At 34.4% G+C, this 23,642-nt stretch overlaps 1 protein-coding gene across 9 annotated transcripts in view; it reads right to left on the reverse strand.

The window, feature by feature from the left end:
• The window catches only part of LOC123542075 (atrial natriuretic peptide receptor 1-like), an 802,781-nt gene that overhangs the window by 47,423 nt on the left and 731,716 nt on the right, over window positions 1-23,642 (reverse strand). For all 9 annotated transcript variants that reach the window (XM_053531573.1, XM_053531571.1, XM_053531572.1 and 6 more), the window contains one exon: window positions 17,523-17,658. In XM_053531573.1, coding sequence (XP_053387548.1) covers window positions 17,523-17,658 — 136 coding nt within the window. The remainder of the gene's footprint in view (window positions 1-17,522; window positions 17,659-23,642) is intronic.

Raw genomic sequence — 23,642 nt, forward strand, 5'->3', positions numbered from 1 at the left:
AACAAAAAGTAAGTTTATTTACTATCGACACGTATTCTGATTATCAGAAAGCAATAAAATGTTACAACAACTGTCTTCTACTGACACGTTTATTGTTAGATTTGAATCAATAAAAAACACAATTTGTTGTTTTATACATTTTTCATAGGAAGCTTTTATCTAAACAACACAACATAGATACACAGGTGATAGAACTGTCAGTTTGTAGCAATAACTTTCATATTGCTAACAGCCGGCCATATATTCACGTTCCAATTTTCTAATTACAGCTTATATTAATCCGCGCCAGTAATAACGAGATGTTTTTAATACGCTATGACATTGTAAGGCTGTTGCAACCAGTCAGCACAATGGATCATTGATTATCCTATAGGCGAACTACTTTGAAAAAGCCGTTTTTCGGAATGAGGCAAGATGTCTTTTCTACCATTAACAAGTCAATGTCCTTTTCAAAGGAAAAAAAAAGAATTTGCACGGCCTCGGGATATCTTTGCCACCGATTGCTTTGCAAGACATCGAACATTAATGACTCGAGTTAAGGCATATTTATACAATTTCTGTTATAGATTGTTGATAGCATAGTACAGCACTAAAACTAACATCTTTTAAAATTACATAATTTAAATGAGCCGTGCCATGGGAAAATCAGTATAGTGGCTTTGCGACCGCTGTTCGCTTTCAAAGCCTATTGGAATTAGAGAAACTCGTCACCTCAGTGCAAAAAGTGGATAACTGCATTGACTTAAAGAAGGACTTATTCACTTTTTGCACTAAGGTGACGAACTGTTAGCGAACAGCATGGATCCTGACCAGACTGCGCGGATGCGCAGGCTGGTCTGGATCCATGCTGGCCGCAAAGCCATTATGTTGGTTTTCTCATGGCGCGGCTCAAATACAAATTTGCTTTAGGTGCGCCGAGAAATCTATTCTTACTTTTCGTTTTTCTATTGTTTCTAGTACAATTGTAACGGAAATTACACAACTGGCCACATAACAGAAAATTGTCAACTATATTCAAAGAAATTAAACTTATCTTTCAGGAAATCTTAATCATACAGTATCATATCTTGTCTGTAGCCCATTAGATAGTGCAAAGTTCATGAACCTGCTCATGAATAATAATTCATCGCAAGGGGCCATGCTCTTAATTATTCTTTTTGATAACCACTCATGATAGTATGAATATAATTTCCCTATTAATTCCGTTACTTGTATGTCAGTCGTTAATATGCCTATAAGATCCTTGGTGAACTTATCTTTCGTATCCTGGTTTACAGTCATTGCTAAAATATTGAGATATTACTCCGCGAAATGATATACAGTTATCGGACTATTTTATTGTATGACGTCTATTCATTAAACTCTGGAAAAGCTGTTTGCGTCGGAACTCTAAAGCATAGTTAAATGGTTTCAAGGGCGTTAGCGGGGCTGGTGGGGCTGCATATTCCTAACCTATTTTGAACAAATTCAATAAAACCTTAAATATTTATAAACAGTACAGAAAAAAACTGAAAACACCTTAAGAGCTTTTATTATTTTGAGAATTTTTCATTTAAGCAATTAAAGTTTTATAAGGCTTCAATATTTATGTCAAAAACTGATGGATCAACTGTCTAAATTGATGTAATGCATGATTACATGGTTAGAATATCGCTACTTCTAATACTGCACATGAACTTTTACAGTTAGAGCCATAAAGGGAAGCAATAAAAACAACAGATTCAACAAAATTTTCTACTATGGTTCTATCATTATTCAAACCCTTGAACAATATAAGAGAATACAATTATTGGCAATAGGATTAAACAAGAAACTAATGTATTTTATGTTCATAACGAAAATTGTGGCAGCAACATTTTAAGCAAAGATCTTATGAGACTTTAGAGGTACAATTGTATCCAATGATAATGGGCATTTTCAAAATACAATTTCTTCTCATTGTCCATTCAGGGGTAATATAAGAAATTGATGTACACATTTCGATTCGTCTTTCGAGAATCAGTCTCTTGTGCATTCAATTATCCGTTCTCACGGAAGCATCATCTAAATTTGCGACACTTATCAAATAAGCTTTATGTAAGTTTATCCAGACTGGGATTCAGATTGTCAATTTAAGCCGCACCATGAGAAAACCAACATGGTGCATTTGCGGCCAGCATGGATCCAGACCATGATCCGCTGTCCGCTAACGGTTTCTCTAATTGCTGTAGGCTTTGAAAGCGAACAGGATGGATCCTGACCAGATTGTGCGGATGCGCAGGCTGGTCTGGATCCATGCTGGTCGCAAATGCACTATGTTGGTTTTCTCATTGTGCAGCTCATTTTTATCTTTCTTTGCAATTTCAGCTGTTTTCTTATATCCAGTCTGATCAAATCGATTACATGTGGAATTCAATTAAGGTAATGGACCCGTAATGACAATCGGCTATTTCCGTTCCTTTACGTTTATTTCCGTATGCGACTTCGGCAATCTCCGTTAATGAATATCAATTTTTCTTACACATGTACTTTCGAACATAACCAAAGACGCACGGTCAATAGCTTGTAAACATTTCAATGCAGTTTCATATCGAATAATAAACTGAGATTTAAATTTTGTCGCAAAAATACAGAAGCATTTTATTTTACTTTTTAGTTATAGACACAGTCAAAACCATAAATAGTTCTTACTATGATAATGGTTTTTTCAAAATCGTGCAGCACTCCTCGCGTCCCCTAGAAAAGGCATTTGCAATAATGAATTTATTTTCACAGACAGAATTTCTTAAATGATACCGTTAATACAAACACGTGTCATTAAAGTCGTCTGGCTTCAGTGATGGGTGCTTAGATGATAACACATTTTAATAATATTTCCATCTAAATGAGAATTAAAAATCCATATGAGGCGTTACATTGCTTTTTTGCCACCAGAATACCTTCATTAATGCTCATTGGCCGAGATCCTATTTCGCGTTTGCTTCCGTCCTTGTAGACTTCAGATTTTGTAAGCTAACACGTTATAGTACAGAGTTTCAAAAGTTGCCAAATAGCGGACAAGAAGAGCATTAACTACAAATTATCGCCTCAATTTTCACAGTTATGGGTTGGAATGTACTCTAACACGACCTAAAAGAAAGAAGCTTTAGAACTGTTAAATATATTCCTAGTTTGGTTTCTCTTTTGGCTTTCGGAAGACGAACTCCTCGGCTTTGATGTCATAATTTTAATTGAAAATGTTTAATTACAATGTTGACTTTTATAAAAGATATTTATTTTGTGTCAGTGTTAAGATCGAAAAATCTTCCACCGAGTGACCACAACTTGCAAGTTTTTCAGCAATAGCGTAGTCATGAGCGGAAGTTGAATATCTGGTGTTTTTCTAGTACATGATATTTTGATCATATATGAAAAAATATAAATTTTGTCTTAATTCATGTATGTTCAATCGTTTGTACTAATTTACACAGATTTCGTAGTTCCTATACCATTGGGAAATATATTTGCTATTGCCCGCTCTAAAACAATCCAGAGGCATGTATATGATTCCAATGTTTCAGTAAATGATCTTTGTTTTTACTTAAATATCAATTTTTAGTTTTCCTTTGAGACGACAAATATAGATCTACTTGTTTTACATATGCTATCGTGTAGAAACGCATGTAGGAATAGATCCTACCATGAGAAAAAGTTATCATATAAAATTAGGGACAAATTTAGACGTCTATAACCCTAAAGGCATATGCTAAATTGTAGAAAGTTGCAGAATCAAAGATTGTAATAGGATCAAGTAAAACAACTAAAATAATATTATCCCACGAACAAACATTATGTGGGAATAAGAACAATTCTAATATGCTTGTTTCTGTTAAAACACGCTTACGCTAAAATGACGTCACATTAACGTGCGATGACGTCAATATTTTTGTTGCGACCAAGAAAGAGCGCTACTATATTTTTATCTACTGTTTTAGATTAAGGGCATATTAGAATCGAAATAATGTAAAGCAAAATCGTGTTTTACCTAAATTAATACACTCAAACTCGGTTCTACGTCGCCAGAATGATTTACTCGGGCTACGCCCTCGTGAAATTATTCCCCGGACGTATAACCTCTTTCCGTGCAATAATAACTTTAAAACACGGGGATTCTATACATAATTTCTTAAGTCTACAAGTCTGATATAATGTCAATACAAGCAAGATGTTTCACGCACGCAAAACGGCAGAAAAAGAGAACATTCTTGTTGCAACTGAGCAAACAAAACATCGAAGAAGACGTTGATTACAAACATTATGGGGGAATTTAATTCTGCAATTTGTTATGTAAATTTTTAAGGAAAACTCTATTTGTTGTCCTAATTTGGCAAGTCATAATTTGAAAAAAAGTCGATATCTGTGCATGATTAAAGTAATAATCTCCTTAAAACTCGTCATTTTGAAAATAATGGAAACATTTTAGGTTCAGAAGCTCGCAACAAAATTATTTTGTTTTGTTGCACGCATTTCATGCAAAATTATATTCTTGTTTTAATTTGATATCAAATGTCTTAGGTGCCCCTCGATGGGAAAATACAAATAAATCAACTTAGAAAAAACAAGGACATTATACCTACTGAATCAATTTTGTGAACTTTCAACACGTCACACATGTGATGGAACTTTCGTCATCCTTTGTCTGCACATATTTTTTTAAGCTCAGAGATAGTGTATGAAAACGCTTTTTTTCAAAATTACATTGTAATAACGCGCAGAAAAGTTACTGCAACTGAAATGAATTAAGCTTAAAATAAGGTTTGATTTACTGAATTTGTGTATCTGTGGTAACAGCTCTCAAATATACTAAGTTAATCAAGGATTGTAAGATTTAAATTGGAACGAGTAACATAAAACCATTGCGAGAACAATTCATAATTTTGATACCCTCTTGAACTCTTTATTTGACATGTTGTTATTTCGCACAAATCTTCCTGCTTCTTATCTTTGCAAAGTGATCTCCTATATCTCTCTTAGGACGTGATGTAACTTGCTGATTACTTCCTTGTTTGTTTTGCAGTTTCTTTTCTCCAGAAGCCATATCCCCGAGTTATAGCATCACATTGTCAAAAAGAAATTAGCTAATTTTGAGATTCCTAATTCGCATGAGAATTTTGTCTCAGAATGTCTCCAAAATTTAAGATTAAGAAAAATACAGAAATATCAAAATTTGGTTCGAAAGAAAATCCACTGACAAGACTATGGCAGGCAATACAGTAAAGGTCGCCCACCAAAAGCTACATACGATACGAACTAAAATACACTTTATCAACCTTCGAAAATTAAATTGTTACCAGCACACCATTTTATAAACCGCAGAAGATTCATGTGTACTAACTTCATAAAGCTTGGAAAAAATATTGTAATATACACATACCATGTATAACTTTTGGAAAAGAAAATTGCTGCATACACTATTTAAACCTTGGAACATTCATGAAATAAAACACTACGTCTAACTGTGCCTTACCATATTATAACAAAACAAGCCAAGTATTTCCGATTATAACTTCCAATCTGTTCACAAGGCAGTGTTATTTTACTTTTTGTTAGGTTTAACGTCGCACAGACACAATAACAAGTCATATTGCGACTCTCCAGCTTTTGATGGTGGAAAGAAGACACCTGGTGCCCCTCAGACCATAACCCCATGTTTTGAATCGGTAGTGGGTGGGGGATGAAAAACGACGACATGTTGTTAAAATCGGTGTGATAACAGCCTATACGTTGTCTCTAAATTCCAATAAACTATTTGAAGAGGAAAAAATATTCAAGTACTCATCATTTTATGCGACTGTTTGCTATTGAAGTAGAAAAAAGACAAGAAATGTACGTCTTTGTTTAGTGGCAATATGAGGTTTTTAGCCTGTGAGTTCATGTCCTAATTGAGTTTTCTATTTTTGAATTGTTTGATGTTGTCCTATCTACATCTCATTCAAGTTTGATTACGTGGATCAATATATTTTGCAGTTATTTTATATCTGCAAAGAGTGATCACTAATTTTATTACGTACGCATTTCTTTCTTTCAAGATATTTCAAACACCTTTAAAGAGAGCAAAATGAGTTGTTCCATTTCTTGGTCGATATTTCGGCACCATCTTTACGAAAAGCTTTTAAGAACTGACTTTAGATTTCTTTTATCCAAACGTGCTGAGCACACAAAATGGACAAAAAACATCAATTAACAAAAGATTGATATATGTACATGTATGCAGTTATGGTCGTAAAAATTGTCTTTCATGTTGGCCATAGAGTAAAAGGTCAGTGAAAAGCAAGTAAAGTGTGACATTTACATCTACACAGTACAACCGTCTGGACCTTCAACAATTTTTAAATTGGTTTTCACAATGTGTTCCTAAACTAATAGAAGGAATAAAAAAACTTTTCTTCAAAGCAAGCCTTTGCTAGAAATACTAACGTTTCCATTAATACAATGATTATGTAGTGAAACAGTAATTACACTTAGTAAATTGCTTAGAATGACGTACTCCAGTTATGAAATTCAACTTTCCTTGCACGCAAATGGGCCTGAACGCGCACACTGTCTATCCGTTAATAACAGAGACTACCAGAATCGCATACGTCATACACGCAATTTGCTGATTTTTATTAGGTGAAGTTACCGTGTCATTTACAGCCTGAGGGTCATCATAAACACAAGTTGATAAGACAATGGTTGCAAGAAATGGAAAAACAAGTAAATTTTCCATCTAAACCATGGAAAACCTTCTCAAATGCATTTGTTCCAGAGAAAGGCTAGATATGGGCTAGATGGTTGTGTGGTGTGTGTGTGAGTGGGAGGGGGAACAACCTTCATGTTAGCTAAACACATGTATTAATCAAACCGAGTTTGCTATTATTCTTTTGGTTGCATTCTTTGCTTCCAAATGATCTTTTTACTTATTTTATTAAGAATATGTTTTATACAATTAAAAAAAAAGGTTCAAAGTAAAATAACTTTTCCAGGCACACAAAAACGTCAAAGACAAATATATAATCCTTCAAAAGCCTGCTGAAAAAAGATTCACTTTACCATGTATCAATCTTTACGAATACGAGTACTCATCGTTGGTTGTCAGAATTAACCCTTATGTTTATTCCTCCAGATACTGAAAATGTCGATTTTAATTCCTGCTTAAAGGACAAAACACGTCAAAGTTTTCCCCATACATGACGTGATATCATAACTTAGCTATCTAATCACGCAAGCCAATATTCCCTTAGCACGCATTTAAATCAGATCTTTTCCCTGTCTTTTTTCATAAAAGTGTAAAACTCTTTGGCTTCCCGCATTGAGAAAACGTTTAAAGATCATTAACAAAAAAAACAACAAGACACTAGTTTTTTGCAAGAGTTTTTCAAGTAACAACACCTGCTGTATCCAGAGTGTTTGGCTGGGGTACAAGTGGGTACAAGCTCCAAAGGCGAGTACACCAACATAGCCCAACGGATTCTGCAGATGTTCTAATAAAATTTGTAAAAAGATTCTTTGGAAGCAAAGAATGCAACCAAGAAGAATACACGAAACAAGCGTATGTTATCGCTATTCTTTCAAAAAAAAAAACAACAAACAAACAAACAATGCTAGAAATATCAAAAATGAAGACTGTTTAGTTGACTTCAGTCGACCGATGTCAGTCCTTACCGTCGTAACGGAGCACAGGACACAAACATGTCACTGATTAATTTGAAAAAAAGAATAGTTTACCCTATTGTTTCAGGTCAAACACACGTTCTTAATTTGACACCGGCCTCTATTATATTTTGTAACTTGGAAACATGATACAATACAGACAACAAGATACTGTGAAATCATTTTTATTCGCGTAGGACGAATTTTCGCGTATTTCGCGTAAGAACCGATGCGCGAATTTAAGACCGCGCTAATAGTATTTTTTAATTTAATTTTTTTATTTATAGATAGAAAATGCGCGAATTAAAGCCCGCGCGAAACAGTCCTTTTTCACGTTTGCGCGAAATTTCATGCCAGCGAATTTAAATGATTTCACAGTATTTTTGAGTTCTATAGATGCGAAACCCGCTGTAATAAGCCTTCATAATAATACTGAAACATTAGCAATGTAATTGCGTAGCTTCATTGATCCATAAACCAAAGAATCGATGTAACTCATTGCAGACTTGGAGCGGTCTTCTGCGCATGCCCGAAAGTGATTATCAGTTGTAGCGCATATGTTTGCATGTTCGCATGCATTTAGTGTACAATATGCATAAAATACTGACTACAGGTTAGGGTTAGTATCACCATGGCTACAAAATATATACATTTAAAATATTTTCGTTCAAATTTAGTTAATCCGGTATGTACCGGAATCTGTAATTTATACCGACGCTCCAAGTCTGCATTGAGTCACAGTCCCAAAGGATAAGCCTGGATCCGGCATATGGAAGCGTTATTCAAACAAATGGCAAAATTAATGGTTATTACCAATTACATATAATTATGAACGTTGTCACATGCAACAAATCCATATAAGGTCATAAAAATAGTTTAAAACCTGCACCAGGACCTATATATTTTATTTAACCAAATGGAAGGGGACATGTAAGTGTACAATTGCGAGAAGTAATGCTTCGCCCAAATCGCCTGTACACAACATGGATCTGTTATACTTTATATATCCGAATACTTTATATATCCGAATTTGATTAAATATTCTTTCTGATAAAATGTTTCGAATGAATAATAGACAAGCTGTAGGCTAGCAGGATATATGCCCTTTTGTGACATTAACAGAAAAAAATTCAATAATGATAGAAAGGTACTTCAAGTCATTTTAAACATAATTTAAATTTATGGCCAAAGGAACAAACAAAATCATCTAAAATCATTTTAATTTTTGATATCAATTTAGATTACAATTCCCCTGTGGATTGTCAAATATGTATCTGTATCTGAAAAACGCCGTCAGCGTTTTGTCAAATTAAGAAATTTTCTACCAGATTCAAACAGATCGGCAAAGTTCTCTTCTTTGAACAATCTAACCTTATTTTAACCAAAAAATAAAATGTTATACATTAGGGAGCTGATGAATTTTTCAAAAGATTTCAAATCACAGAAAGAAATATTAAACAGCATAAGAATTATGTACATCATTCCTCAAATCAATTTACTGATATATGCATCGGCTTACGGAAAAGGACTGCTTAAAGGGGCCACATTTTCTACGACTTTAAAAACTCATTGTTTCCAAAGAACAATTTCACATATTATCGTTTTAATGCATTTGCAATAATATCTCAGTTCTGAAATTTCACATAACTAGGACTAACATAGTTTTCATCAACAAAAGGCATTTCAAAGGGGCACATACTTTTAAGAAGGTCTTAAGAATCCGGTCGTAAGGGACAGTACGGTAAAATATGTATTTGACAGGTAGATTGTTGGTAAAGATGTTGCAACGTTTATTAAAAGTAGTCAAAACTACAAAAACTTTTTAAAACAAGTCACTTTATTTTTAACCAACGTTTCGGCTACATTAGCCTTCTTCAGGGTTCTTCAGGGTTCAAAATAAACATAACAAAGGAAGTGACATCAACGTCAAACGACGTCGATGACGACAAGTCAAAAAAAAAAAAACAAAGAGATTGGCGTAAAAAATCATAAACAGGATCATAGTATTCGTGATAAACAGGTTTATATACTAACAAAACGTGAACCCCTCCTTCCCAGGAAGAACAAATACTGGCATTTTAGTTTGGTGGGAGGGGCTCAGAATCTCATATATTTTCAGTGCATGGATAGGAATTCAAATCAAGGACCTCTGCAATTACATTCAAACGTGTTTCATAAGACCATCGAGCCTACAAATGAATTTCCAAAACCGTATTTCGACAGAACATCCATACATAAAATGTTGCCTGTTTTGCATCACGCTCTCACTATGACCAGACTCTGACACTGTCATATTGCTTGGATACATTCCATGCTTCGCTTTAATTACAGGGATTCTTATAGATTTATAAAATATCACAGCAGTATTGCAGGGCCGTATGACAGTGAAAAAAAAGGTCCCAAAGTACCCGGTGTGTTTATTCCATTGCCTTTCATGAACTGAATCAATCAAATTAAGTGTGTTGTTATTCTTCTTGTTTGTTTGTTCTTTTAGTATGCTTCCGAAGGAAATGTTTTTATAGAAGGTCCCATACCTGCTCATTTGTTTTAACTAGAATGTTTTTGAGGTACAGATGCTGCTACGGGTACATAGGTGTGAAAAATATCTCCTAATACCTTTAGACGTACATATAAATTATACTTTTTCGTTACCTACAGGTCCCATGTAACTCATATGTCAAGTATTGCCTGCCCTAGAAGACGATACCATGATTAAATTATATTTAGAAAATAGACTTAGTTGAAAATAAATTGAGATGAAATATATGCATGTGTGTTTGCCAAAGAGACGAACAGTATCTGTTTTAAATCTCTCAATTTTTAGAAAATTCCCCATTATAATACCCAAGCGAATATAAAATACCATACATGTCTAAATTTGTCTAAGCAGAGCATTAATTTCAAAAGATTACTGTCTGATTGAAATCCTCTGACATGCTAAAAGCGACGTGTTCCCTCGAGTCATAAATTCTACTGACGCCAACAAAAGTATATCCCTGTTCGATGTCAATATCACTGATCTTAATTTCCCTTAATGGAAGTTTAATTTTTTGAAACTTTTTAGAGAACATAATCGACGAAAATTGGTTTAAGTCCATGTGAGCATTCAAATATAATGCAGTTTCTTTAAGGTATCTCCATTTAGTTATTTACAATTTGCTACTTCATCTGTGCTTATCAACTTCAATGAAGATTAAAGATTCGGGGCTTTAGAAATTAGTCTCAGATTGTCATTTCCAATTCAACAAGTTTAAACTTGGATGTATGCACAGAAGCAACAAATCAGAATTTGGAGTTTCAATAAAACCTGTAAAAAGATGCTTTGAAAAAGCACACAATCGACCCAAGCAACATAACAGCAGATTAGGTTTTATGGAGTCTGATAATGAGAGGTTACCGTAATGAATCACTCCCCTTATCACTGGCTTAAGCGGAATTCTATCGTATTAGAAACGAATGCTCTCCATGACCACAAAGGACCAGAAAATATAACAACACTGAGACCAAGTACGGGGAGACATTTTACAGCCACCACACGGTACTTAAAGACTGCTGTTGCGATAAATACAGTCTGTAAAGACATGGTGCTATAATCAAGTACTACTGGTCTTATAATCAAGAACAAAAGTAATGTGAGCTACTGGTTTGGTCAATGCTGTAAAACACTACTGGATAAAACTGATGGAATCATGCTTCATATGCTAGTACCTATCAACAGGGTTCTTGTCAATGTTTGACCTTGACTATTATCAAGGTCAAGGGTATCAGTCCCCTTGGAAGTTTTAAAGGTGTAAACGGCTATCAAACCCATTACCAACACTAAATTCAAACCGTTGGACGTTACGGTATTAATAAATAAAACTGCCCCTTTAGCTAAGCAAACACCCGGTTGTCCAAAATACAAATAAGTCAGTATTTTGTACTAAAGTTAATGAGGTTCAAATAAAAAATAAGTCAATGCAAATAGGCCCTCTCTCAGAATTTTTATCCTTTGTCCACTCCTCGTAGCTAGCTAATTCACTTTGTGTGTTTGTATTTGTTTACAAAATGCTTTTAGGTACAAGTACCTATGTTTCTTTCAGCCAAACATAAAGATGAATTATTTTAAAGGTCACAATCATTTCGTAAAATGTCTCATGAGTCTCATGGGCAAATTAGACGAAAGTAATGTCAAATGGAATTAAATGTAGATTACTAGATTACATTTAGAAGGAAATACACACACTTATCCTCTAAACGTATACAATGCCCAAACTTTTGTATATATTGGTTGTACAAATCTAATCCACTTTATCCAGCAGCGAGCAATAAACACAATGTATTGTATCCCCTTTATATTCAAGGGGATATCGGTATACACAGACAGGTAATTGATTTTCTTTCCAGTTTAAATAACAATGTACTGCAACACACTTGATCATATGGCATGTTGAGACATACTCGGGAAAATATAAGTTAATAAAAGTCCCTTATTATGATGGAAATAGACATTCAATCACACTGTGTTTAATGCAAATGATGTGAACACTTAAAAACTTGTACACAGACCCCCAGCACGGATACCAGACTGAAAACACAAAGCTGGACCCGTTTAGAGAAATGCTCATTCATATAACTAAATAGGGAAGTAGTGAAAGGGTCGTTTTAATTAATAAACATATTAATTCTAATTGTATAGCATTGTTTTCTTAATATTTATTGATCTGGTATTAAAAAAGAGCGTATTACTCCATATTAGACTACTAAATACTTCTGTCTCCAATTCGTTTATCTCAAACTTCCGGCTATGTCGAAGTCATTTTCAAGTCCCTTTCCAAAAAAAAAACACGTGCACAAAATACCCTTTTAAGTCAAATTTTTGTTACCTCGAATTAAAACTCTTGATCCCTTGAATTCAAGATATCAAGTTTCAACTGTATATTTAAATGTTTTGGCAGCATTAATTCAAGGTCTCGTCCAATACATTAACAGACCACGATTGCGGAGAACGAAAAACCCATTTGCAATCATTGCTTACATAAGACAATATCCTTTTCTAATATACAAACGCTTTACACTAAATGTAAACTAATCCCTTAATTCTACATAATCCTGTCAAAGCCCAGGAGTGGACTACTTTGCTAATGCATAGAAAATTGGTTTTCTGGAAACCTAATCCGAAAATGCATTATTGCCATGCCAACCTTTCTATGTAAAATATGTTATCTAAATTGAGAGATTTACCCGGAAATTTAATTCACTAATAAAATATGTGTCTGAGCAGATACCATTTGATTAATACAGGAGAAACTTTTGGTCCGACGTATATATATTTTTAGTCTGACAGCACTGAAATATCGTTTAGCAAAGTTATGTCCAATCACAATGAGCATGTTTAAAGTAACAAAATATCCTATCAACTACACGCCGTATGTAAATGGTTTGATGTGAGACTTTGTTTATCAACTAGATTCATTCATACGTCACACCAAGATGAAACGGGTGGTATAGATGCATTTCAGTAGCAGGAGTGGTAAGTGTGATACGAGCTAATATTTAAAGCAGGCGAAAACTGCAAGCAAACAAAATCCATTCATTTGAGTCTGCATTTTGCCATATTTTTACTTTAGGGTGAAGCACTGAGCTTTGGTTAAAATGAATGATATTTGCACTTATCTACTTATTAAGTTTCGAAAAAAAGCAGAACATAACATTAGGCATTCCATATTTCAAGACTTGTCCTAAAATACATACACCATCTTTAACCACAACATTTCGAAATAATAAGATAGACTTATGAATTGCATGAACTTTCTGGACACGAGTAACTAATAAAGGCAAGTCGCCAATTCTGCTTATGACAGATGTTTAATGCACAGAGATAAAAATCTATGCAAATCTGCTGCGGTAAAATGGAGAAGGCGCCTTTTGGTCTATACGGTGTTTTTACTAAAGAAAAGCCTTGAATAATACTGAATGCAATACGAAATATGTCTTTCGCATTGTACAGATACGCAAACTAATGTTTTTTTTCTATGAATATGTTCATTTATTTTAGTGCAGAGTATTAACCAACTTCATAACATTTCACGTTCTGTTTCGTAGACACGTCATTACATATACTGGAATCAAAATGAGCGCAAAATATTTGGATTTAAACGGTCTATTATGTTTTTGACAGAAGTATATTAGCGGGATGTCAGTTCATTTAACTTCACATAAAGTAGAATCGTGTCTAATTTGCAATTCTGTTAAATGATAATCTCTAGAAGAACTAAATATGAATAGATGATACGCCACTTCATCTGTCCAGAATGATAATATCCGAGTAATACTAAACAGAAAGTTCTCATAGATAAGATCAATACAACCACAAAAGATGATTGACATTGGAGAAAATTTTGTGTCTTAAAACAGGCGTTATGTAGTTACGGAAATTAATTATTCACAAACCTGTCACAGAACTCTTGATATCGCCTGAAAAGTACAAGAGCCATAATGGCGCTGAACTGGCACATCTTTAAAAAGTACATATATAACAAGAAATATTTCTGGCATATTATTTTAGAAAACTCGCCTGCAGATTCAGAGATGGTTTAAAACCTCTCTGTAGGGCAACAACTGGGAAAACTTGACCTGCTGCCGACAGCCATGTTTTGTCTGACCAACCAAGGGAGCTTTTAATAATGTTAGCAATGGGTCACCTAGAAACATTATAGAAAATTTTATAGAAATACCACAGTAACTTATATACAGGGGGAAACCGCAAAGTCCCCTACCAGCTAGCCGAGCTTTTGACGAATCGGAAAAAGCATAATCAGGGGCGAAAGTGAACAAATGAATCTTTCTGCAAAATTATTTCAGAAGGATTAAGACGATGTTGTTTGAAACTTTTTCTTTTTCTCTTTTGCTGTGGCGGTCATATCTTTCATACATTATACTGCCTGTATTTGTACATATTCATAATGAGCATATATAATTTAAGCCTATAGAGTTTCGGCTCCTTTGCCTATTTTTGTACATAAACATAATGAGCATATACAATTTAAGCCAACAGAGTTTCGGCTAATTCGTCTATCTTTGTACATAAACGTAATGAGCATATACAATTTATGCCTATAGTATTTCTTCTCCTTTGCTTAAATGTGTACATATTGGTAATGAGCATATAAAAATCAAGCCTATATTGTTTCGGTTCCTTTGCCTATTTTTGTACACATTCGCAATGAGAAAATACAAGATAATACTATACTGTTTCACCCGCTTTGCCTATTAACACATTCGTTATGAGCATATGAAGGTTAAGCCTACAGTGGTTTGACTCCTTTGATAATTTTGGCACATTTTCGTAATGAGCATAAACAAGTTAAGCCTAAAGTGTTCCGGCTCCTTTACCTATCTTTGTACATATTCGTATTGAGCATAAAAATGTTAAGCCTAAAGCGCTTCGGCGTCTTTGCCTATATTCGTACATATTCGTAATGAGTATAAACAAGTTAAACCTATAGTGTTTCGGCTCCTTTGTCTATCTTTGTACATATTCATAATGAGCATAAAAAAGTTAAGCCTAAAGTGCTTCGGCTTCTTTACCTATATTTGTACACATTCGAAATGAGCATAAACAAGTTCAGCCTATAGTGTTTCGGTTCCCCTGCATATCTGTATTTGTATTTGTATGGAAATGGTCGTCGTTTTACATCTAATGTCTTAATGGCTTCTCCAGATGTATGGAATATAATACAAATGACCATCACGATAGCTGTCCACACGAGAATAATTTCTGATTAATGATAAATAGGAAACTTTCCAACAAACAAGATCAATATCATCAGAAAAGATGAGTGACACTTAGGACGAGTAATAGATGTCTAGAGTAATATGACCGTGCCCTGGGAAACCAACATAGGGTATGCGACAGCATGGAGCCAGACAGCTGCGCATCGCGCAGTCTGTCAGGCTCCATGCTGTTCGCTTTTAAGCTATTGAATTGAGAGACTATTAGCGACAGCATGATCCTGACCAGACTGCGCGGATGCGCAGGCTGGTCTGGATCAATGCTGGTCGCATACCCACTATGTTGGTTTTCCCATGTCATGGCTCATATAAAAAACATTATGCGATTTCTCGGAAAAGATATATTTATGTACATCTTTGCTCGTATAAATGACCTTACCAAGCAGATAGAAGATAGAAACTGTTGCATAAGGGTCACCAAAAACTTAAAAACTTTACATGGAGTCGTGAGGGGCGTTGCACTTTCAATTATGAAACCGAGTCTACTATTTTTTAGTTTGATTACATTCTATTCTTCTTAATAATTTTCTTACATATTTTGTTTTATAACACCTCATACCAAGGTTAAAGAGAAAAATGTTTCAAAATTGTTCGCGAATCCTAATGATAAAATATCTTGTAGCAACAAAACAAGTATTAGCGGGACTGAGTATTTTTATGAAAGGTAGGTAAATATGAATCATCCCTCGTGCCCTTTAGCGGCATCTTATTGAATCTCTATTATACATGAAATTATACGTCCTCTTTAATCCCAAATGACCCGAAATAAAAACATCTTCAGGTATTAATTAAAGCATAGGACGACTTATAAAGTGGTGGACTGGTCATGACATTCCCTATTCCTGTGTGTTTACGTATTCTAGTTAGGCAATTTGGCATTTCGTCTGATATAAATGTAGCTCCACGTACACGGGGATTTCTGTAAAAGCCAGAGAATGCCGAAATCGCATAAAAGAATACTATAATATGCATTGTCATTACGTAAATACTGTTACAAACCTAAGATTTCTTCAGGTAAGATGGTGTTTTACTTTTAATTGAAGTTTAAACGAAAACACACAAGAAATCTAAGAATCTTTCCATTCTGATATAGACATCTGTTTAATCTATAAACTTAATATTCTAGTGCTAGTATACGGCACAATATAAAAATGTCGAATACATAGAGCCACCCTTTTTAAAATTACATTATAGATAAAACGCAGTTAAATTCCTTCTATATAACTGCTAATTTCAAAGTTATGTTCAAAAGCACAAATAAGTACTAGTATTACAAGGTGTGGAAAAGGCTATAAAAGTTAAAATCCATTCCATAGAGTTTGCATAGATATTCGATTCAATGTAAAGCAGTTCTAAGCTCCTGCATAATTGACAACATAATGGACATATCAGAACTTTGTTTCGACATGCCATTTTGATATGAATCATTGATGTACTTATGCATCTTGCTTTATGCAATACCATACTTTGTGGTACCAATGAGAGCTTTTGTCTGCATCTGTTATTAAAGGTCCAATACTAAGGAAAGTGAACATTTTAATTTCTTTTAAAAAGCACAGAAACTATTTCATTTTATTGGAAAATGAAAGTTGGTATGTAGAAATTCGAAATAAATCGCAGTATATGTACAATTATTTTTCTATGAAGTATGAAGAAAGTTAAAAAGACCTGGGGGGTCATTCTGTCGATTCATTGAAATTTCAACATAATACACATACATTTCTTTGAGTTCCAAAGACCTTCTGTAAATTTTGACCTGCCAATCTTCATTATTTAGTGTCTTGCAGAAGTCTATGCACTGGCTATGAAAAAAATTGCCAATTCACTTTCCATTAGTAATGGACCTTTAAGTATCTGCACATATTCATCGATAACATTCTGGCCAAACTATTTTTTCTACAGACTGACATTTTGAACATTGTAGCATTATCTAACAACATCACTATTCTTTTCTATACTTTCAGTACAAAGACCCGCTCAAAATCGTAATACACGTAGAGACAAAAGGTCAGCAGGGTATAAACAAAGCATCATAAAAATACATTTGTTAAAACTTATGCACACTAAACGTCCCAAATTTCGTTTTCTGAAGCACTCACCTCTAAAAGTTCTGTTCCACATCCGTCGTGTGATTTCTGTGCCATTTGTGATAGACCGATTAGCCTCGAGCGTCTCATTCAACGCGAGTGCGTACAGTATAACGGCATCATGGAACGCACCAACAAAACTGTTCACCTGCAAATATAAAAATGTTCGTAATTAAGGAAAGTTTCGGCACTTATTGAATGGCTTGCAGGTCAATACGAGGGTTCAACGCAATAAGGGCGTATCTACATAACTATATGTAGATACGCCCTTATTGCGTTGAACCCTCGAACAGTCAAATTGAGTTATTTCGCTCTTGACTTAACACGAATTTCTTTATATACTGTGGTATGCAATAAAATTGCTATTGAATGTCCTTTACATGTGTAGTTCCTTACTTGTTGTATGATGTAACTCAAATTTGTTTTTTTTTTTTTTAATTCCTATCTCCGTCTAAATCAAAGACAACAAGAGAAACTCTAAATCCCCCCTCGCTCTCACCACCGCCACAAAAAGAACAATAAAAATACAACAGAAACAAAGTTAAATGTTTGTACGTTTTACGATTTACATATTTCATTGTTTAAGATTTTATGGCATATTTTTTAGTTTCTTAATCCAACTTCTCAACCTACATGTCTGCGATGTTTTTGGTGTTTTTAATTTAAGTATTCTAAAAAAACCTTTCAGTTAAACTGTAATATTTCTTAACGTATTGAACCAGTAATAACATTCAGTTTCCGAATAACTACATACTTTTGTTAGAAATTTTGCTATTATTCGGAAGTATATGTATCTCAACTCGCACACGGCTTTTTGTCCAAAAAGGAAAATGTTGAAATCGCAAATGGAGACTACTTAATTTGTCGACTGTCCTTACGGGATCAATGTCTTACAAATTTAGAGAATACTTTATAGGATTTGATTGTGCTAAAATGTCAAAAGCTAGATATTTGAATTATTAATAATTGATAATTTGTGGATAAATTGAGGAACTGCAATTTCTCAGTATTGGCTAACATAAACCAAAGACACTACATACATCAAGTATTAGTATTCCGATAGACAAAGCCATTTTGGTAAGATCCTTAATAACAAGAGGGCCAAGATGGCCCTAGGTCGCTCACCTAAGAAACATACCATAACAGTGTAAAACATGTTTGACCTAGTGATTTCCTGGAAACAAATATTCTGACCAATTTTCATTAAGATTGACCAAAAAATTGGTCTCTTGCGATAAAACAAGCATTTTCTTATATATGACCTAGTTTTTGACCCTAGATGACCCATGTTCAAACTCAACCTAGATTTTATCAAGGCAATCATTCTGACCAAAATTCATGAAGATCAATTGAAAAATACAGCCTCTATCACATACACAAGTTTTTTCTTTGATTTGACCAAGTGACCTAGTTTTTGACCTCAGATGACCCATATTCAAATTTGACCTAGATTTCATCAAGGTAATCATCCTGACCAAATTTCATAAAAATCAATTGAAAAAAAAAACAGTCTCTATCGCATACACAAGATTTTTCTTTAATTTGACCTAGTGACCTAGTTTTTGACCTCAGATAACCCATATTCAAATTCGACCTAGATTTCATCAAGGCAATCACTCTGACCAAATTTCATGAAGATCAATTGAAAAATACATCCTCTATTGCATACACAATGTTTTTCTTCGATTTGACCTAGTGACCTAGTTTTTGATCCCAGATGACCCATTTTCGAACTCGGCCTAGATTTTATCAAGGTAATCATTCTGGCTAAATTTCATGAAGATCAGTTTAAAAATACAGCCTCTATTGCATACACAAGGTTTTTCTTTGATTTGACCTAGTGACCTAGTTTTTGATCCCAGATGACCCATTTTCGAACTTGGTCTAAATTTCATCAAGGTTATCATTCTGACCAAAATTCATGAAGATCAATTGAAAAATACAGCCTCTATCGCATACACAAGGTTTTTCCTTGATTTGACCTAGTGACCTAGTTTTTGACCCCAGATGACCCATTTTGAAACTCGTCCTAGACTTCATCAAGGTAATCATTCTGACCAAAATTCATGAAGATCAATTGAAAAATACCGCCTCTATCGCACACACAAGGTTTTTCTTTGGTTTGACCTAGTGACCTAGTTTTTGACCCAGATGACCCATTTTTGAACTCGGCCTAGATTTCATCAAGGCAATCATTCTGACCAACACTCATGAACATCAATTGAAAAATACAGCCTCTATAGCATACACAAGGTTTTTCTTTGATTTGACCTAGTGACCTAGTTTTTGACCCGAGATGATCCATTTTCAAACTCGGCCTAGATTTCATCAAGGTTATCATTCTGACCAATATTCATGAAGAATAATTGAAAAATACAGCCTCTATCGCATACACAAGGTTTTTCTTTGATTTGACCTAGTGACCTAGTTTTTGATCCGAGATGACCCATTTTCAAACTCGGCCTAGATTTCATCAAGGCAATCATTCTGACCAATATTCATGAAGATCAATTGAAAAATACAGCCTCTAACGCATACACAAGGTTTTTCTTTGATTTGACCTAGTGACCTAGTTTTTGACCCGACATGACCCATTTTCGAACTCGGCCTAGATTTCATCAAGGTTATCATTCTGACCAATATTCATGAAGATTAATTGAAAAATACAGCCTCTATCGCATACACAAGGTTTTTCTTTGATTTGACCTAGTGACCTAGTTTTTAACCACAGATGACCCATTTTCGAACTCGACCTAGATTTCATCAAGGTAATCATTCTGACCAAAATTCATGAAGATCAGTTGAAAAATACAGTCTCTATCGCATACACAAGCTAAATGTTGACGGACGACAGACAGACAGACAGACGACAGACAGACAGACGACGGACGCCGGACATCGAGCGATCAGAAAAACTCACCTGAGCAGTGCTCAGGTGAGCTAAAAATGTGGCATTTCGCACTCCACTGGCATCTAATTGCAACGACGAACCAAAGGATGTGTGAAACTAACATACCGAAAGTGACTAAAAGCCGTCCGAAAATTTCAGGATACGATAGAAAATCAATATCTAGACCATTACACTTATTGTCTATTTATTCGTCCGCTGTGAACGGCTGACTTCTATCAGATATTGTAGAAAGAATTAGCCGAAAACGATTTGTTTTATTAGATTTATGATAAATAAATCTTGAAATAATAGCGTGAACAAATGTTGCGTGTTGATAATTCAGTGTGAGAATAATTGGCGACGTAAAGGGCACGTACATTTATTTCTGGAGAGGATAACATTTCTTATAATCATAAAAGAATCTGATACAACTTCAAATGCTACAAAAACAATTACCTATCCCGTATCTAAAGCTGAGAACAAATAAGAAACCTTGTTAATTAGGCGTATAAATTCATTAAAATTTAGTTACTTAAATACATTTTTATAATAAATATTTATAAAATAGATCAAATGAACGCATAAGTTGAAAAATTGATATACAGCAAACAAATCCAAGCATGATGTGTTATCTTGTACTTTCAACGCGTCTTGGATCCGTTATTATTTTCAAAAAATCATAACTTACATCTACACTGTGCAAAAGATCCCATCTTACATTGTAATACGTTACACAGATTTCTTCTACAAACTACAAGTACACGAAGATGTGTTCATAATCACAACAGCTACTTCTAAACTAAGTGCATTTTAATAAATCTAAACTATCTTCCATATTGACAAACCAGTGGGAATCTACGTGTACATTCTGAATATTCAGCTGACCAAAATAAACCTCGATATTTTGCCAATTAAATATTCATAAGACCACTCAAAAGACGCTAAAATTGCCAAATGCAGTATAATTTGACAAGCGGATGCATGCTAGCATAAACACATTTTCGTATCAAATATTCACAATACATATTCATAATATTTTGCATATTTACAAATTTAGACTCTATTTTATTATCAGACCGCAAACGATTTTATTTATTTATTTTGTTGGGTTTAACGTTTATGTCATATGGCGACTTTCCAGCTTTAATGGTGGAGGCAGACCCCAGGTGCCCCTCCGTGCATTATTTCATTACAAGCGGACACCTAGGTAGAACCAACAACATTCCGTAAGCCAACTGGGGATGACCCCAGAACAAAACACTTTATGAGACTTTAGCAGGCCTCATAATAGAACATGTAAAAAATGTATAAAAGAAGGCACACACAAGACCCTTGTAAACTACGCAATTAGATAAAGAAATCAATATTTGGCTCATTAGCTTTATTGCCTATTAATCCTTCTGCAAAGCATGCCGGGAACGGCTGACTTTAATCAGTAATTGAAGAAGGAATTAGCCGAGTATTAATGGTTTGATTTGATATACTATCATACAAATCTTAAAGTACTTGAGAGAACAACTGTAGCGTGTTAATTTTTGAAACACGAGAATAAGTTATTGATAGAAAGTATCTGAGAAACAATTGTTGAAAAAATTAGGATTATTGGCCTAATGCAGTGTATGTTAAAGTGTCAGAGACTTTAACTTGACATTTTATCTTACATCACTAACTAACAAAATGTTTTATTATTTTGTTCGTGCATAACAATCAATTTCATGTAGGTTTATGGAGTCTTTTACAAATTTTGAATCTATTCTAGAATCATCTTAAATTAACATGACAGCCAGTTCTGAAAGCACATCGCGTTTCTTTGATACCTGGCCTCTAGCCTGTTTCATCTGGCTCTTAATAGTGTTTCACGTCTTGTTCTGCTTTCCGTCAAGTTACGGAGTACATTCTAATGTGGTTCATAAGATTATTTGTTTACAAATATTTACACAAGCATCGTTTGTGTTTTCACATATTATGGTTTTTTATGCAATTGTGTGCGATTGGAATTCATCCTGCGAGGATTTTATATACACTGTCCTGAAACTTTGGAACTTTGTTAGGTTTTGTGCTCAAAACACCCGAGCGGTGTTTTCGTCATTTCGTCACTAGCCGTACCAAGGCGGTGCCCCTGCATTCTTTGACTGCTATCATTTACACATCCATACATACAATGCTGTAGGATTATGTTTTGAGAAGACTTCGTTTCTGGAGCTTTGTCTGATTTATTAGATAAGCCATCTCCTTGAAAAATGGTAAAAACTAGATCACTTGCGTTAAAAGTTTAAAATGAAATAATTTGAAATGGTGTCTGCTTTTAATTTTGTCGTTTGGCAGTTTCTGTGATATGCAAGCTCCATAACTACAGATCCCCTCTCTAAATTCCAGTTTGTTAAGTTCTGCCCATTGTTTTCTCGTTTAAGGCAGAACCGGGACTGGAGGGCGTGGACGGTAGCTGGCACTTCAACTACCGTCCATGAACAGGCTCACTCAACCCGAGCCTGCAAAATTTTCTTTTATGTCGTGTTGGACCACCTGTGACTTTCCACTTTTTTATTTCACAATAAAATTGGACCAAAATATTATTCAAAAGAAAAGCATTGATACTGAGACACTTGCTCTATTAAAAAGCTTTATTTTGTTCTCTATTGTAGCTTAATTGTCACGAAATCTTTCTAATACAGAGTGTATTTTGTCCAAAAAAGCATACATTGCCTGTAAACTATTTAACATCAAGTTTTGACAAAGAGATGCAATTGACCTTTTACCTTATAGTAATTCATAACTGAAGTAGCTAATGTATGAAAAAAGCAAGTTATAAGTTTAACGCCGAACATCCTTATCTTTCAAAAGACATGCATTTGTTGCAACAGATGTATTATATAGAGCAAACAAAAAAGGCAGGAAGAAAGATGGAAATTATACCAAACCCTATAAATTAGAGGCAAACAGGACACAAAAAATGAAACTGTTCTACATTTTGGTTTTGTTTGAGTTAAGCAAAATAACAAAAAAAAAAAAGAACCAACTCTTTGTAGGACTAATTTGCATTTGCAAATATAATCCAATAAAAACTGATGACAAAGTATGGTAAAATTAGGTTTTTGTGCGCTTTATTCGATAATTACATTCCTTTCTAAGGATCATGCTGTTTTTTTGTTTTTTTCTTTGTTTTTCCTCTAAGACTTTAATGAGTGTAAAATCTCATGGAATTATGCAGGCATCGTGCGACGTATTTAATGAAAATTGAAATT

The sequence above is a fragment of the Mercenaria mercenaria genome, chromosome 19, assembly GCF_021730395.1.
Source record: "Mercenaria mercenaria strain notata chromosome 19, MADL_Memer_1, whole genome shotgun sequence".
Lineage (NCBI taxonomy): Eukaryota > Metazoa > Mollusca > Bivalvia > Venerida > Veneridae > Mercenaria > Mercenaria mercenaria.